This window comes from Geotrypetes seraphini, chromosome 14 (assembly GCF_902459505.1).
Source record: "Geotrypetes seraphini chromosome 14, aGeoSer1.1, whole genome shotgun sequence".
Classification (NCBI taxonomy): Eukaryota; Metazoa; Chordata; class Amphibia; order Gymnophiona; family Dermophiidae; genus Geotrypetes; species Geotrypetes seraphini.
Window position 1 is genome coordinate 60,606,093 of NC_047097.1, and position 18,354 is coordinate 60,624,446.

At 47.2% G+C, this 18,354-nt stretch overlaps 1 protein-coding gene across 2 annotated transcripts in view; it reads left to right on the plus strand.

Annotated features, from left to right (window-relative positions):
* SSH3 (slingshot protein phosphatase 3) overlaps window positions 1–18,354 on the plus strand; it is a 105,018-nt gene that overhangs the window by 37,805 nt on the left and 48,859 nt on the right. For both annotated transcript variants that reach the window (XM_033920342.1, XM_033920344.1), the window contains exons 2-3: window positions 3,810–3,847; window positions 4,036–4,228. In XM_033920342.1, coding sequence (XP_033776233.1) covers window positions 3,810–3,847; window positions 4,036–4,228 — 231 coding nt within the window. The remainder of the gene's footprint in view (window positions 1–3,809; window positions 3,848–4,035; window positions 4,229–18,354) is intronic.

An 18,354-nucleotide genomic window follows, 5' to 3' on the forward strand; every position in this document is an offset into this window, starting at 1 on the left:
GATTTTAACGCGTTTGAGGCTTGTGCAGCTGAGGACGGAGCTTAGGCATTGGTGGAATGAGGCATTATGACATCACAATCTGAGCTCTAGAATGTTGCTACTTATGATTTCAAAGCGTTTGAGGCTTGTGCAGATGAGGACGGAGCTTAGGCATTGGTGGAATGAGGCATTATGACATCACAATACGAGCTCTAGAATGTTGCTACTTATGATTTTAAAGCTTTTGAGGCTTGTGCAGATGAGGACGGAGCTTAGGCATTGGTGGAATGAGGCATTATGACATCACAATACGAGCTCTAGAATGTTGCTACTTATGATTTTAAAGCGTTTGAGGCTTGTGCAGTTGAGGACGGAGCTTGCAGGAATGGGACAGGAAAAGAACTTGCTGGGATGAGACGGGAAAATGAATTCCTGCAGGGACGGGATAAAATTTGTCCCTATTTTCATTTTCTAGTTCTAAGTACAGCTATCCATAACCATTCTTGTGTAAAGTCTGGATCTTCCTGTGCCCCTGAAGTAACTGACTGTACTTCCTGTTGCAATTTGGCTCTTCACTCAGGCCTTTAATGGAAAAAGTAACTTAACTCATTAGTCACACACACACACACACGAGTGACACCGGCTGCAAGACATGTTGATCCACTCCTACTCTAGCTGAGAAATCTTTCAAGCACCATTCTGACCTCATGAGCAGCTTTCTTCCACTTAGGTAGTCTCCTTATTCTCTAACTTTTGTTACTCTATCTTTTCTAACTATATGCTCCTTCTCATATACACCCTTTGCTGTCCATTAAAATGTTTTATTGCATATTGTAATGTGGCTTACTCTAGAGAGCAACCAAAGAATTGACCCCAGTGAATCCACCGAAGGGTGAAAGTCCAAGACAAAGAAGACTGTGGAGTCTGATGTTACTGATACAGGCTTTATTAAAACAAGATGGCATACTATGACATAATTTGTATTCTTAATTGCATATTTGTACTGTTGTAATTGTCTATTGCTTAGGTTTGACTTACCTTTGCTGTACACCGCCTTGAGTGTTTAATCTCTTGGTCTTACTTGTTTGTTGGTTCACTTTTTTAAAGCGATTTGTTTTGATTTGCAGACTTTTTTTTGCCCCTTTACCCCTCATGAGATTCTTACTTATTCCTTCTCTGTCGGAACACTTGTTCAAGCTTAGGTATGGAAACAGATATTGGCCGTTCGCATTTGCACTTCACCACTTTTCGAGTGTTTGAATTTGTCGATGCTCATAGGTATACATGGAGGACGGCTTTTGGAATGTACCACCTTGGTGTGCACCAGGTCTTTGAGGCTATGGGGGTGACATGGAAAAATAATCCTGCACTGGTGCTTCTTTCCTTTCCCTTCACCCACCCGCGGTCTTCTTCTTGTGCCTCATCATCATCACCAATCAATCAGGCGCATCGTAAGGTTTCCCTTTATATTGGAACAGAAAGTTGGCCAGAGGGAAGACGTCTGGGATAAAGGTTGACTTTAAGGTGTCTTAACATAAAGTGATGAAAGGGCCGTGCTGAATTGTCCCATTCCCTATTTTAGATTTATACCCTTTTGTTTCCTTTTCTATCAAGATATTGTATTGGGGGGTTTTTTGGTGGCATTTGACGGGTGGTATAGCAAATCACATTGAGGGATACGAGTAAACAAGGTTTCTCAACAGGGAACACCTGGCTTGGCCTCCGCGAGTGCGGGTCGCCGGACTGGATGGACCTAGGGTCTGATCCGGCGAAGCCATTTCTTATGTTCTTAAGACTTAAATAAACTCGAAACTTGAGATTGATATGCAAACCACTGGTAAAGCTTTTATCCCAGGACAAGCAGGCATGATATTCTCACATGTGGGTGACGTCATCTACGGAGCCCCGATGCGGACAGCATTTCAAGCAAACTTGATTGAAGATTCAAGCTTGCTGTGCTGCACCATGCATGCGTGCCTCCTGCTCCACTAGAGGGCGCATCCCCTCCTCGTGGTCTCCAGTTCGTTTTTTTCCGCAGTGCTAAGAAGACACGTTTTTTTCTTAGCTCTGCCCCAAGTGCCTTCTTTGCACTGCGATTTATTGTTGTTTTATATTTTTAAAAGTCGCTGTGCGTATAGTTATTTTTCTCTTTTTTTTTTTCCCCGCTCATCGCATTTAACGTGCTTTAATTCGCGACCCGGGGGCCCCCGGGTCGTCGCGGCCGCGTGGCCTGATAGGCCGCGGATATGCCTGCTGTCCCTGGATAACACTTGTTACGGTAAGTAACTGTGCTATATCTATGTACCATTGAAAGCAGCATCAAAAGAGCAGTCAATTCCAACTTGGCTACAATTTACGGTGTTAATTATTAACTGTTATGATATTGCAATTCGACAATAAAGATCACCTCGCTGTGACTTATACAAGTAACATCAAATTCTGCAGGACAAATTTATCTGAGTCTCTTCGAACCTCAGATTGCTGTGTGGTATCGTAACTCACACTGGCTCACCAGAAAGTAGGTGCGGTTATGGGCGGATTGTGGGCGTGTTTGGCGCGTAGGTGTCTGTTTTGGACTTGGGCGCCAGTAGAGGCCATGAAAACTCTGGCATAAATAGGGCGCGCCTATGGTTTAGGACGCCTACTGGCGCCTAACTTAAGATTGACATGCGTTCCTCGGCACCTATGTTTTAGGCATCATTTATAGAATCAGAGCCTCAGGCAAAATGCATCTAGCAAATGGACACAAGTATAGGGAAACCAAGCCATTGTGACATCACTGAGGAAGTTGGCTCTTAGGCATTAGTGGAATGAGGTATTATGACCTCACAACTCAAGGGGCCACTGAAAAGTTCTCAGCTCAACCAAGAAGAGAATGATGTGGAGTCATGAAACTTACAAGTTATTCCACACTTTTGACACACTTCGTTTTAGTGAACCAAATGCATCTAGTCCAGTGGTTCCCAAACCTGTCCTGGGGGGAACCCCAGCCAGTCAGGTTTTCAAGATATCCCTAATGAATATGCATGAGAGAGATTTGCATACCTGTCACTTCCATTATATGCAGATCTCTCTCATGCATATTCATTAGGGATATCTTGAAAACCTGACTGGCTGGGGGTCCCCCAGGACAGGTTTGGGATCCACTGATCTAGTAAATGGGCACAAAGTACCGTATAGGGAAGCCAAGCCATTGTGACATCACCGATGAGGTTGGCTCTTAGCATTGGTGGAATGAGGCATTATGACATCACAATACGAGGAGCCGCTGAAAACTTCTCAGCCCAACCAAGAAGAGAATGATGTGGAGCCATGAAACTTACAAGTTATTCTATGCTTTTCTGGACACTTTTTGTTTTGTTTCATATCATTGGAAAGAAAAGTGTGGAATAACTTGTAAGTTTCATGGTTCCGCATCATTCTCCTCTTGGTTGGGCTGAGAACTTTTCAGTGGCCCCTTGTGTGTGCATAACGGCTTTCGTATAATAGGCACACTATCCGCTTGCATTTGGTCCCCCCCTCCAGAGTTGCTCCTTAGTGAGCACTGTTAAAGCATGTTCTGTGTGTGTGTGCATGCATGCATGTGGCCTGTGCAGCAATCACTATTGTGTGTGTGTGGTAAAGCAAGCACCATCACAGTGCACTGTGTGTACAATGCATAAGTTGTGCTCTTGTAAGGCGTGCAGTGTGTGTCACATGCACAGTGAGCATTACCGTAGTGTGTGCTGTGCAAGTAGCCCGTCTAACACACTTAAACCTTTGAAAAAGAGCTTCACTTAAAAAAAAATCAAAATAGGAACCAATTAAGTTTGCTCTGCTTCTTTCCTCAGGATGAAGAGCGCGTCAGGAGAAGTCGGATGCAGAGGCGGTGAGAGAGAGATCTTTCTGGCCTTCTTTTCTCATTTTCTCTTCACCTCTTCCTTTCTTTTCATGTCTCTCCGCCTTTCCCTTTTTCCTCTTTTAAATTTTATCTCCACGTTGCTGTTTCCTTTGTTTGCCTTGGGTTCTCCTTTTATTCCCATCAAATTTTTGCATCTTTCCTTTTCCTGCCAACAGTCACAGCTTTGTCATGGTAAAAGGGGCGGCACTGTTACTGCAAGAAGAGGAGGAGCCTGATAGTATCCAGAACATTCCACCTTCATCCCTGAGCCACAAGAGGACAAAGAGCGCTCAGGCTCAGGACCAGCAGCAACGCTGTCATCTACAGGCCATGGTGGGCCTACTCCGGTCACAGGACAACATCAGACTGGTGAGTGAATGTGGAAACCAGAAGGCCTTTCCACAGCCTTTCCTATTTTTATCCTTGCTTTGGGTTACCTATGAGTTCCACGCCAGCTGGACATTCACCTTCAATTTATGGACTTGTAGGCATAAATTTCAGATTCAGAATGGGGAAGAACCAGAGCAGGTTCCATTGGTTAGTAACCCTTGTGATGTCTAACGAGACTCCTAAGTCCAGTTGAGAAGGAAGGAGCAAGTTGGTCTAGGTAAGCGGTTCCCAACCCTGTCCTGGAGAACCACCAGCCATCCAGGTTTTTTGGATAGCCCTAATAAAATATGCATGAGAGAGATTTTCATATATTGGGAGGTGACAGGCATGCAAATCTGCTCCATGCATAGTCATTAGGGCTATCCTGAAAACCTAACTGACTGGTGGTCCTCCAGGACAGCATAGGGAACCACTGGTCTAGGTTTTCTGCTCTCGTTACAGAGTTTGCTGGGTATTTTATGGAAATTTTGTAAGGGCATTTATGGAAAACCAAGATCAACCGTAGTCTGGTGTTTCAACCTAATCATGAATACCAAAGTTACTCAATTCCGGTCCTTGAGGTCTACAGGCAGGCCAGTTTTTCAGGAAACCCACAGTGAATATGCTTGAGAGATATTTGCATATCAAGGAAGCAGTGGGAGAGATGTGCGAGAAGCCAGACCTGTGGGGATGGGGGGTGGCAAGAGACATGGATGCTGGGACCTACAAGAGGGGGGGAAGGCGGAGAGAGAGAAACCCAGACCAGGTGTTGGAAGAGAGGAAGATGCTTGGCCAGTTGAGAGAGGGAAAGATGCCGGTCCATGGGGAGCAGGGAGAAGATTCATGGTGGGACTGAGAGACGAGCTGGTGGGGTGGGAGGAGGGGGACATGGATGCTGGACTGGCATGTGGAGGTGGGAAGGTTCAGTAGAGAGAGGGACTCAGACCAGAAAGTGAGGTGGGAAGGAAGGAAGAGATTCTTGGCTAGTGGAAAAGTGATGCCACACCATGGGGGCCAGGGATGGGATTCAGGGCTTGAGAGAGGGGTGGGATTTAGAGGAAGACAGAACTGCAGTTAGAATGAGAGAGGGGACTGAGGAGGCTGGATCCAGAGAAAGGAAAAGGCAGGAAGGAATTTCAGGCCTTATGATGAGGGGAATTCTGTGCAAAACACTACAAATAAACTTTGCAGAATTTTAAAATATTGTGCACAGAATTTTCAGAAATTTTGCACAGAAATTCTGTCAGGAGTAAGTATAGAAATGCTCCAATCAGGAGCCCTTGGCCTCTAGGTGCTTATATATAGACTCAGTGTTCCTTGAGCGTGCGTGGGCAGTGAAATAGCATGTGCTGGAACTATACAGTCGAATTGTGATTGTGGTTTGGGATCATCTATTTTGAAATATGTAAGCCCAGCATCACCTTGTCCTCTGGAAAAAGCCCCAGCATTCCCAGAACAGCTGTCCTAAGAGCCAGATCTCCTTTTAGTTAATAATTGAACATTTTGCCCTTCTGGCCTATGCACACGTGTCCTTGTTTATAAGGTGAAATGAACATGGGAGAGGGAAGGTGAGACCTGTATCTGAGCCTGGTAAGGTGAGCTAGGCTTTCCTCCCTTCGACTCACTGTCCTCTCTCCTGCCGCTGCCGCAGCCGCAGCCTGTAAAAAAATGTAACACATCCTGTGGGGTTCTAACACTGTGTGTGCCCTGCTGGTTTCCCTCCTCCTTCCTCTATGAAACAGGAAGTTGTGTCATGAGGAGAGGAATGAGAAGGGAAGCCATTAGTGGCACGCAAAAGTTTCAGGTTTCAAGTTTTATTTAAAATTTGATACAAACGCTTAACAAAAATTTCTAAGCGGAGTACAATATTATAAGAAGGGGAACATAGAAATATACATATCAAAATCACATGTAGACAGACCAGACTCGATTAACCCATACGCATGAGGTAAAATAGGGGAGAACTACAAAATGTATAGGAAACAATTATGGTCTGAACAAAGGGAAGGGATAAGAAGAAGGTGGAAGAATAAAGATAAAAGGATTTCGATGGGTAAGAGAATACCTCTAGTAATAGTCGGTATTCAGTCCATTAGATATCAAAGGCGTCCCGGATGGGAAAGCTCTTCAGGGAACATTTGAATCTGTCTAGTGTAGTTTCCTCACTGAGGTAAATAGGTAATGAGTTCCAAAGTTGGGAGGGGGGGGGGGGGGCTGTAACTGAGAAAATTTTGCTTCATCTTGTATTGATGACCTTCAAGGGTGGAATAGATAGCAGATGTTGCTCGTTCGATCTCAAAGTCCTGCCTGATGAATAAAGGATGAGTAACTTTTCGAGAAATACTGGTAGTTTTGATGTTAGAGCCTCGCAGCTTGTGTTTACAGGCTGTGGTAGTGGCAGGAGAGGGCAGCAAGTGAGTCGAAGGGAGGGAAGCCTACCTCACCTTTCCTGGCCTTCAGGGGCCCCTGGTAGCTAGCTCTGGGGCTCAGGAAGAAGAGAAGGGTTTAAAGCATGACCCTCCCTTACTCCTCCAGGGGTCATGACATCCCCCGACATCTCCCCATATCCACCCAACATCTCCCCACATCCCTCGACAACCCCCGTACAAATGGGCAGGAGGGAAGCCCATTCCCTCTTGCCTATAGGGCTGCGTGCTCAGAATTACGGGCCTTCCTCCTCCCAATGCATTTTGAGAGGCAGTGGGAGGGGCCTAAGGCCATGATTGGCTCAAAATCACGATATTTATAGGATAGATATTTGCAGCATGTTGGTCTAATACCAGTGTTTCCCAAATTTTTGTGACTGTGATCCCAGCTCTATTTTGCCAATAAATGTGTGTTGCGTTTTTTTTGGGGTGTTGCCATGGTTGTGATTCCAATTTCACAACCCACTGTTTGTGTGTCTGGATGGGGGGGGGAAGAGGGGTGTTAAAGGACTGTGGGCTCCTCTTACGAAGGTGCGTTAGGGCCTTAACGCGCGGAATAGCGTGCGCTAAATTGACGCACCCGCTAGACCTTAACGCCAGCATTGAGCTGGCGTTATTTTAGAAGCGTATACCGCACGGTTTAGCACGCGGTAATTTTGTGCGTGCGCTAAAAACGCGAGCGCACCTTAGTAAAAGAAGCCCTGAGAGTCTGTAGTGAGGGATCTGGACATGTGGCATGCTGGGGAGTGGATATGTCTGTGCCAGGGTTGCCAATTGGCTGGTTTTCAGTCAGCAAAAATAAAGGACTTGTAAGTATAATGATATCTACAATTTGTTGTAGAACTGTCAGACACCTGTGCTGTTAAATCATATTTGATTTTCTAAACAGCTTATACAGGTCAAGGATAAGAACATAAGAACATAAGCAATGCCTCCGCTGGGTCAGACCTGAGGTCCATCGTGCCCAGCAGTCCGCTCACGCGGCGGCCCAACAGGTCCAGGACCTGTGCAGTAATCCTCTATCTACACCCCTCTATCCCCTTTTCCAGCAGGAAATTGTCCAATCCTTTCTTGAACCCCAGTACCGTACTCTGCCCTATCACGCCCTCTGGAAGCGCATTCCAGGTGTCCACCACACGTTGGGTAAAGAAGAACTTCCTGGCATTTGTTTTGAATCTGTCCCCTTTCAACTTTTCCGAATGCCCTCTTGTTCTTATATTTTCTGAAAGTTTGAAGAATCTGTCCTTCTCTACTCTCTCTATTGCCCTTCATGATCTTGTAAGTCTCTATCATATCCCCTCTAAGTCTCCTCTTCTCCAGGGAAAAGAGTCCCAGTTCCTCCAATCTTTCTCTATCTCTCTCTCTCTATTTCTGTCTCTCTCCCTTTCTCTCTCTCTTTCTTTCTTTCTCTCTCTCTCTCTCTCTCTCTCTCTGTCTCTCTCCCTTTCTCTCTCTCTCTTTCTGTCCCTCTCTACTCTCTCTATGCCCTTGATGATCTTGTAAGTCTCTATCATATCCCCTCTAAGTCTCCTCTTCTCCAGGGAAAAGAGTCCCAGTTCCTCCAATCTTTCTCTATCTCTCTCTCTCTATTTCTGTCTCTCTCCCTTTCTCTCTCTCTTTCTTTCTTTCTCTCTCTCTCTCTCTCTCTGTCTCTCTCCCTTTCTCTCTCTCTCTTTCTGTCCCTCTCTACTCTCTCTATGCCCTTGATGATCTTGTAAGTCTCTATCATATCCCCTCTAAGTCTCCTCTTCTCCAGGGAAAAGAGTCCCAGTTCCTCCAATCTTTCTCTCTCTCTCTCTCTCTATTTCTGTCTCTCTCCCTTTCTCTCTCTCTTTCTTTCTTTCTCTCTCTCTCTCTCTCTCTGTCTCTCTCCCTTTCTCTCTCTCTCTTTCTGTCCCTCTCTACTCTCTCTATGCCCTTGATGATCTTGTAAGTCTCTATCATATCCCTTCTAAGTCTCTGCTTCTCAAGCGAAAAAAGACCCAGTTTCTCCAATCTTTCTCTTTCTCTCTCTCTCTTTCTATCTCTCTCTCTCTATTACTGTCTTTGTCCCTTTCTCTCTCTCTTTCTTTCTTTCTTTCTCTCTGTCTCCCTTTCTCTCTCTCTTTCTGTCCCTCTCTACTCTCTCTATGCCCTTCATGATCTTGTAAGTTTCTATCATACCCCCTCTAAGTCTCCTCTTCTCCAGGGAAAAGAGACCCAGTTTCTCCAATCTCTCAGGGTATGAAAGGTTTTCCATCCCTTTAATCAGACGTGTCGCTCTCCTCTGAACTCTCTCGAGTAACGCCATGTCCTTCTTAAGGTACGGCGACCATTCATTGAGTTCTACGTTTTACTACAGTGCAAATAATTGTGTACATAACGCAAGAATAAAGTGCAATTGTGCTGATGAAATCCAAAAACAGCACTTATCTTAGCACGCTGTCACTTACAGAATGGGACCTGTTTCGCCTAGTAGCTTCTTCAGGGGGTCTTGCTCTACGGCTATAACAATGAGCAACTCTGCTCCTCAGTCACATGGCAGAGAAATGGCTGAGGAGCAGAGCTGCCCATTGTTATAGCCGTAGAGCAAGACCCCCTGAAGAAGCAGGAGACAAGGCGAAACAGGTCCCGTTGGGCATAATGGATTGCACCATTCTGTAACTGACAGCGTGCTAAGATAAGTGCTGTTTTTTGATTTCATCAGCACAATTGCACTTTATTCTTGCGTTATTTACACAATTATTTGCACTTTAGTAAAACGTAGAGCTCGATGAATGATATCCTTAACCTTTATTTTTGCTGATCTGTCGATTTGTGGACTTGTTTCCATTGTGCAGCGTTTGGTTTTCAGTCAGCCTGTTTATTCAGTGGCTGTACTGGCTCTTGGCAGGCCTTTAAAACTGACAAAAGAAAAACCGCATTTTGTCACTGACAGCACATGGCTTCCCCATTCCCGCAGTCTGACATCATTCTCTCTCCCTTCTTCCCCTACCCAACAGTTTGCCAGCCTTGTTTATGTGAGCAGTAATGCTCAAACACACTCCCTTTGGCCGGTGCAAGGTTTTCCTGCTCCCTTCTCTGATTCAGCTTCTTGTTTCTGGTAGAAGGGATGTAACAGACGAGCAAGGATGGCAGGCTGTAGAGAATGACCTGGGGACAAATTTGTCCCCCGTCCCTGCAGGAACTCAATTTCCCCGCCTCGTCCCCCATGAGTTTTGTCGCTGTCCCTGCCTCATTCCTGTAAGCTCTGCCTTAACTGCACAAGCCTCGAACACTTATAATTTTAAAGTGTTTGAGGCTTGTGCAGATGAGGATGGAGTTTGCAGGGATGGGGCAGGGACAGGAAAAGAACTCATGGGGACGGGAAGGGGAAAAATTTGTCCCCGAGTCATTCTCTAGCAGGCTGTTGAGGGCGAGGGGTAGTGTGAGAGATGATGGACCCCTGAGGTGGGAGGAGAGAGAGAGAGGATGAGGAAGAGATGCCAGGAAATGTGGGAAATAGGCAGAAAGAGCGATGCTGGACACTGGGGGGTGGGGTGAGGAAATTGACAGGAGGAAAGGATAAGAGAGGGACAGTTGCTGGACAGGAGGGAAGGGGACAGGAGGGAAGAGAAATGGACAAATGCTAACTTCAATAGGTCAGATTGTGTGGAAAAAGCTGGACATGGGGGAGGATAGGGATGCAGAGAAGTAATGATGGATATGGGGAGGGGGAATATGTTCACAGAGAAGAGATGCTGAACAGAGTGTGAGGGATACGGTTAGAGGGAAGATGATAAACGGGGCAAGAATAAGGACTCGGAGGGGAAATACTTAACATGGCGGAAAAGTAACATAGAAACATAGAAAGATGACGGCAGATAAGGGCTACAGCCCATCAAGTCTGCCCATACCATTGACCCCCTTTTAAGTCTACTGGCCCCCTTAACTCTACTGACCTGCTCTATTAAGTCTATATCCTAGCGACCCTATTCATTGGTATGACTCTCGCAGTGATCCCGCATAGGTATCCCATTTATTCTTGAAGTCTGGGATACTGCGGGCCTCGATCACCTGTACTGGAAGCTTGTTCCAATGCTCTATCACTCGTTCCGTGAAGAAGTACTTCCTGACGTCTCCACGAAACTTCCCTCCCCTGAGTTTGAGCGGATGTCCTCTTGTGTTCGAGGGTCCTTTGAGAAGAAAGATATCATCTTCCACCTCGACCCGGTAGGGACAAGGACCCGGAAGGGAGGTACTGAACAGGGTGGGTAGGGATGGACTTGTAGAGAGAAGAATTGCCTTATGGACAAAGAAACCTTGGCAAGAGAAGACGATTAGTAAATTAAAATGACTAGGCAACAAGAGTAGAAAAAGGAATTTTCTTTTTGCTAATTAGAATAGGTCAGTTTTTTTGGAACGTACGTCTGCCAGAACTGGTGTTATTATACGTGGCTGGAGCCCACAAGAACAGCCTCACTCACTGGCCTTCAATCTCAAGGTTAGTGGTGGTGAATCTCCAGCTTTGAGAAGGGCGGTCCTCGGCTTCTCCGCTCCGTGCAGCGGGACGTCCTTTGCGTGTTGGAGAGGGCGGCAGAGCAGTGGGCAGTAGATAAGTGCTTCAAGAACAGGAGGAGGTACTGTTTGGCCATTCAGTCATCCAACCAACACTGACCCCCCCCCCTCCTCTCCCCCTTAGCCTTCGTGAGAATGACAAGTGCTGTGTGTCTGGCTTATGCCATCACATGTAGGGTTTCCAGACATCCGGACGGGTCCTCCTTAGTGCGGGTTTTGAAAAGAAATCACGTCGGGTGACGTTGCGCCCATGCGTGTGACATCATCGTGTCGCATCGGCGGATGCCTTTCTGCCCGCCGAACAGGCAGTGGGAGGGTGGGGCTGGGGCGTAACGGAGCGGGCCTGGGGGGCGGCTCTAGGGGGTCTGGATTTTACTAACATAAAATCTGGTAACCCTAATCCCATGAGCCCCTTGCCATAGTTTGGTTTATCTGAATTATATATTCGTTAAAAAAAATTAGCCTGTTTCTGTTACGTAAAGTTTTTGAAATAAAACTGCCCTGTGTGCACGGTTTCTAGGATTTTCTTGTGAGCTGGCAATTCTGGTGTGGACAATTGGTGGTTCATAGACAATTGCGCGCGGACAAAGAGGCGCGGACAACTGAGCGTAAGACAAGTGAGCGCTAGTCAATGGAGCGCGAGGACAACTGAGTGCGAAGCCAAGCTAGTGCGAAGACAATTGCGCGCAAATTATTTTCTGTAATGTGCACGAGCGGGACAACTGAGCGAGAGTCATGTGAGTGCCGGCAGGTGAGCGCAAGACAACTGAGCGCCGGCAGGTGAGCGCAAGACAATTGTCTTTGCGCGGTATTGTCTTTGCGCTGAGTTGTCTTCGCGTTTTTGTCTTGCGCGCAATTGACCTGTCACCCAATTGGTTGTAGAGGGGCGCAGTGGAGAATGGGTAACATAGTAACATAGTAACATAGTAGATGACGGCAGATAAAGACCCGAATGGTCCATCCAGTCTGCCCAACCTGATTCAATTTAAATTTTTTTTTTTTTCTTCTTAGCTATTTCTGGGCAAGAATCCAAAGCTTTTCCCGGTACTGTGCTTGGGTTCCAACTTCCGAAATCTCTGTTAAGACTTACTCCAGCCCATCTACACCCTCCCAGCCATTGAAGCCCTCCCCAGCCCATCCTCCACCAAATGGCCATATACAGACACAGACTGTGTAAGTCTGCCCAGTACTGGCCTAGTTCAATCTTTAATATTATTTTCTGATTCTAAATCTTCTGTGTTCATCCCACGCTTCTTTGAACTCAGTCACAGTTTTACTCTCCACCACCTCTCTCGGGAGCGCATTCCAGGCATCCACCACCCTCTCCGTAAAGTAGAACTTCCTAACATTGCCCCTGAATCTACCACCCCTCAACCTCAAATTATGTCCTCTGGTTTTACCATTTTCCTTTCTCTGGAAAAGATTTTGTTCTACGTTAATACCCTTTAAGTGTAACAGAGGGTGTTGCAAAGGACTTGCAGCAGGACAGGTGTTGGGTGTTTCTCTGTCAAAAGGTTGGCAACCCAAGCCTGTGCTGAAGGTGGATTGTACCTGTTCTGGGGTGGGTGTGTATACCGTATATATATGTTTGCAGCATTTAAGCATTGGGTGGGCCCTCGTTATTGTCTTGAGAGTTCAGGAATTTTTTTTTACTAAGGCAGTCCAGGGCCTGCGCTTTTGCCTTTCACTCTTGTGTATGAGCATGTTTTGGTTCTAAGCCAAATCGTATACCAAAGAGTAGCGAGTAAGTTTTTCCATTTCTTTCCCTTTCTCCGGTTGTCTGTTTTTTTCCCTTTTCCTCCATCTCTCTCGTATATGCAAGAATGGGAGCGAGTCCAGAGTACCAAAATGCTGGCGTCTAGGCTGGCCCCTGTCCAAGGTTGTAACGTCGCAGCTCTTGAGGCAGAAACCCGGTCTTGCTCTTGGCAGTTAACCCCAGCAATAGAAATCTCATTGCAGGCTTTTACCTCTCTCAGGCTGGATTGTCTCAGTTATTTTTCCAGACATGCAATGAGTGAAAGTAGCTTTAGTAAATCAGGCCTGTAGGCTGCTATCCACCAGATAAGTGTTTGCTGGAAAGGGGGAGGTAGAGCCAGGGGAGGGCTCTCGGCCAGAAAAATTCAGTCCCAAATTTGGAAAGCTTGGCTCCTGATGTCTCTTTCTCTGCCTTTTAAAACTTGTTTTCACTTTTCACGTTTCTCTGAGGAAAATTCTGCATTGTTTTCATTTTCTGAAAACATTATTTTTCCTCTTTAGCACCTCCCTCATTAGCTTGTACTGCTACTGTGCTGTTTATGAATTCTGTAGTGCTGAAAAGTGTAAACGGTGCTGTACAATCGACACGCAAGATACGGTCCCTGCTCAGAAGAGCTTACAATCTAATTTGAACAAACAGAACATATGGAGGGGGGGGAAGTTTCTTGATGTAATTGTTAACCCTCCTCACCCCCAAATCCCTCAAGTCCAAGTGTGTCAATGTCTTAGTCTTCTTTATGTTTCACATTTTTTGTTTTTCCCTGTTTTATATTTACTTTTACGCTTTTAGCTTTGTAAACCGGCCAGATACGCGTTGATGGTCGGTATATTAAACTGTAAAGAAACTTGGAGAATGATAGGATGGACATAGGTCATTTTAAGGTGAGTGGGAGTTAGGAGTTGAAAGCGGCATCAAAAAAAGTGAGCTTTTAGCTTGGATTTGAATACTGTTAGAGACGGCGCCCGATGGAAAGACTCGGTTTGTTCCATGCAGACGGCGCAGCCAGATAGAAGGGACGGAGTCTGGAGTAGGCAGTGGAGGAGAAGACTTGCCTGATGAACAGAGTTCACAGGTGGGAGCATGGGGGAGAGAAGTGTGGAGAGATGTTGAGGGGCTGCAGAATGAGTGCACTTGTAGATCAGTAAGAGGCATTTAAACGGTATTCGGAAATCAATGGGGAGCCAGTGACTTGAGGAGAGGGGTAATGGTGAGTTTGGCGGCTCTCGCGGAATCTAAGTCGTACATCCGAATTTTGCACAGATTGAATGGGAGAGAAGTGGTTGAGCGGAAGACCCTGAGAGAAGCAAGTTGCAGTAATCTAAGTGAGTTAAGGGTTTTGGTACAGTGTTCAGCAAGGAGGGGGTCGGGTTTTGGTAATATCATAGAGGAAGAAGCGACGGGCTTTAGCGGTTTGTTGGATCTGAGTGGAGAAGGTGTCAAAGATGACCCCAAGGTTATGAGCTGACGAGACAGGGAGGAGGAGAGTGTTGTTCTTAGAGATAGAAAATGGAGGGGAGGGGGTTTAGGCGGGAAGATGAGGGAGTTCAGTCTTAGCCACATTCAGTTTTATAAGGCGGTGGTGATACATCCAGGCAGCAGTGCTGGACGGGCAGGCTGAGACTTGGGCCCGGAATCCTGTAGAGATATCTGGTGTGGAGAAGTAGATCTGGGAATCAGCATAGAGGTGATACTGAAGATCATGGGAGGAGATCAGTGTAGAGAGGGAGTGGGTGTATGTGGAGAAAAGGACATAGCCTTGAGGTACACCAATTGAGAGTGGGATAGCATTGGGGGAGGATCCCCCGTTGAATACATTGAAAGTGTGATGGGAGAGATAGGAGGAACCAAAAAATGTATATATATATAGGACCAGAGAGATTAATCTATAAACTCACAAAAATACCTCTCTTGTATTAATCTTGAAAAAAGACAGTGATGAGTATCCTACTACCTATTACACTTATCTTTTTGTGCTTAAGAAATTTAATACTTTAAGAGGTTTAGTACTTTAAGAAGAGAGGCCTCAGATCCCCGTGCGTTGTCAGTGAATTAACTCAACATCCGCACTGGACAGGGAAAGAACCTGATCGGACTTTCCCCCTCCTGCCTACCAGAAAATATTGAAAAACGTAATTCTTATATGATTCATATAAAGAACTTAGCTTTGTTAGGCAGGGAGAATTCTTATCTTATTCAAAAAATTCAGATTCTTCTCGCTGTGTCTTTGCCTAGTCCGTTCCCGCCGACGTAAAGCTAGCTGGCGTTTCGCTATATAGCTGCATCAGGACAGTGGACTCCTGCATGCAAAACACACAATATATATAGCAACTGTCAGAATAAGACCAATATCAGAATGCCCCTCTCTGTGCTCTGACTTACTTGGCGAACTTGTTAACGCTCAGGTCGGCAAAGAGAGGTATTTTTGTGAGTTTAGAAATAGGAGGAACACCAGGAGAGAACAGAACTTTGGAATCCCAAGGAGGATAGTGTATGATCAACAGCATCAAAGGCTGCAGAGAGATCGAGAAGGATGAGGATGGAGTAGAGGCCATTGGATCTGGCCAGGAACAGGTCATTAGGGACTTTAGCAAGGGCAATTTCTATGGAATGGAGTGGGTGAAAGCCTGATTGAAGTGGGTCAAGAATAGCTTGAGATGAAAGGAAGTCCAGGAAACGGCAGTGACTATCACGTTATCCCAGGACAAGCAGGCAGCATATTCTTAACGTATGGGTGACGTCACCGACGGAGCCCCGGTACGGACCTTTTTAACTAGAAAGTTCTAGTTGGCCGCACCGCGCATGCGCGAGTGCCTTCCCGCCCGACGGAGGAGTGCGTGGCCCCCAGTTTCTTCGTTTCCGCGGAGCGAAGAAGTCGCATGTTTTTCAACGGCCGTTGAAATCATTAGTTTGCCTTCCCGCTCGCGTATTTTTCCGAATTTCTTCCTTTTTTCCCTTTGGATTACTTTATTTTTCCTTAAAAAAAAAACAAACGTCGAGTTTTCTTTATTTTTTTGAGCCGGCCCCGGCGGGGCCTGTTGTCACCATACAGGCCTCCGGCTTTGATTTTGCGGAGGCCGTGTTTCCCTTCATGCCCCCTCAACCGGGTTTTAAGAAGTGCCAGCGGTGTGCACGCCCGATCTCTCTCACAGACCCGCACAATTGGTGCCTCCAGTGCCTGGGTCCAGAGCATCGGGCTGACACCTGCACCCACTGTGCTACGCTTAAAAAGCGCTCTTTGAAAAATAGGCAGATCCAGCAAAATATTTTGTTTGGTACCGGATCTGCCATGGAACCTGCCGCGACGTCGACGGCACCCCAAAAGTCGGCACCGACAACGTTGACACCACCGGACCCTTCCTCGGGGTCGTTGGGCCCAGGTAAGCCGGCTAAGAAGCCTTCCACTTCCCTCGAGCGCCCTCCTGCCACGGTTGCGACACCGGCCATTCCGGCGCCGCACCGGCCCCGCAAACGCTCCGCTCCGATCTCGGTGAGTGCCTCATCATCGGCCTCCTCATCGCCGGAGCGTAGAGCGGCGCCTATGGTACTGAAGAAGAAAAAAGCGGTACCGGTGCCTCCCCTGGATGACTGCATCGCAGCCATACTCCAAACACAGTTACAGGAGCAGCTGCAACAACAACTCCAACAACTGTTGCCGGCGTTGCTGGCACCGCACCTTCTGGTACAGGACCGGTCCGAGCCTCGCACTGTCCCATCGGTGTCGACCCCCTCGGTACCGACTAATACCTCCATGCCGGTGCTCTTGGCCGAAACACCTACGGTGCATACCCGTGCTACTGCCGACCCTGTCCGGTCCCAGGAACGACATCGGTCTTCCTCACCCGGTACCGCCTCGGTGCGCTCAGGCAAACCTCTCTCAAAGACCCGCCATGCCGAGCCCTCCACGCCGATGTCCAAACGTACACACCCCGACGTTAGGGACCCAGACTTGTGGGAAGACTCCCCTCACGGTACCGTAGAGGACGCTTCCTCAACCGACGAAGAACCCTCCATGACCGACCCCGCCTCCAAACCAGAGCAATCCTCTTTCTCTAAATTCCTTAGGGAAATGTCAGCAGCTCTTTCCATCCCCTTAGAGTCCGACTCTAAGAAGTCTCAGGCTTTCCTCGATGCCCTAGACTTTGAGCAACCTCCCAAGGAATTTCTAAAGTTGCCCGTCCACGACATCTTACGGGAAACTTTCTATAAGAACTGGGAGACTCCCCTCACTGTTCCCGGAGCCCCTCGTAAATTGGATAGCTTGTACTGGGTTATCCCAATCCCAGGGTTTGACAAACCTCAATTGCCCCACGAGTCCCTCCTGGTGGAATCTACTTTGAAAAAATCTCAGGGTTCCAGTGTATATGCCTCCACCCCTCCTGGCAGAGAGGGAAAAACCATGGATAAATTTGGTAAGCGCCTTTTCCAAAATTCCATGCTAGCCAATAGAGCCAACAACTACACCTTCCACTTCTCCTTCTACATGAAGCATCTGGTGCAACAGCTCTCCTCCTTACAGAAATATCTTCCTGAACGTAAGGTCCCTCTGTTCCAGCAACAAATTTCCAGCCTCCTCCAACTCAGGAAATTTATGGTTCGCTCCATCTACGACTCATTTGAGCTGACCTCTCGCGCCTCTGCCATGGCGGTGGCCATGCGCCGTTTGGCATGGCTGAGAGTCTCTGACCTAGACATTAACCACCAGGACCGCCTGGCTAACGCACCTTGTCTGGGCGATGAACTCTTCGGAGAGTCCCTGGACTCAACAACCCAGAAACTCTCAGCACATGAGACCAGGTGGGACACTCTGATCAAACCTAAAAAGAAGACTCCACCTGCTCGTCCCTACAGACAACAGTCTTCTTACCAGCGTAGGTTCTCGGCCAGACCTCTCAATCCGCCTCAACAACAGTCTCGCCGTCCTCGCCACCAACATCAGACTCAGGCTCTCCCACAGACTCAACCTGCCAAACCTCCTCCTTCATCTAAGCCGTCTCAACCCTTTTGACTCTTTTCTCCAGAGCATAGCCATTCTCCCACCATCGCTGCCTCTCCCTCAACCTATCGGAGAACGTCCAGCTTTTCCTCAGCCGTTGGGAGGTCATCACTTCGGACCAGTGGGTCCTCAACTTCATTCGCCTCGGCTACTCTCTCAACTTCCAGACTCTTCCACCAGACCATCCTCCCGTAGAGTCTGCTTCTCACTCCTCCCAAACCCCCCTCCTCCTGAGGTAGGTCCAATCCCTCCTTCTCCTCAATGCCATCGAAGAGGTACCTCCGGACCAAAGGGGTCATGGATTCTACTCCCGCTACTTCCTGGTCCCCAAAAAAAAACAGGAGACCTTTGTCCCATCCTCGATCTCAGGGACCTCAACAAGTGTCTAGTCAAAGAGAAGTTCAGAATGCTCTCC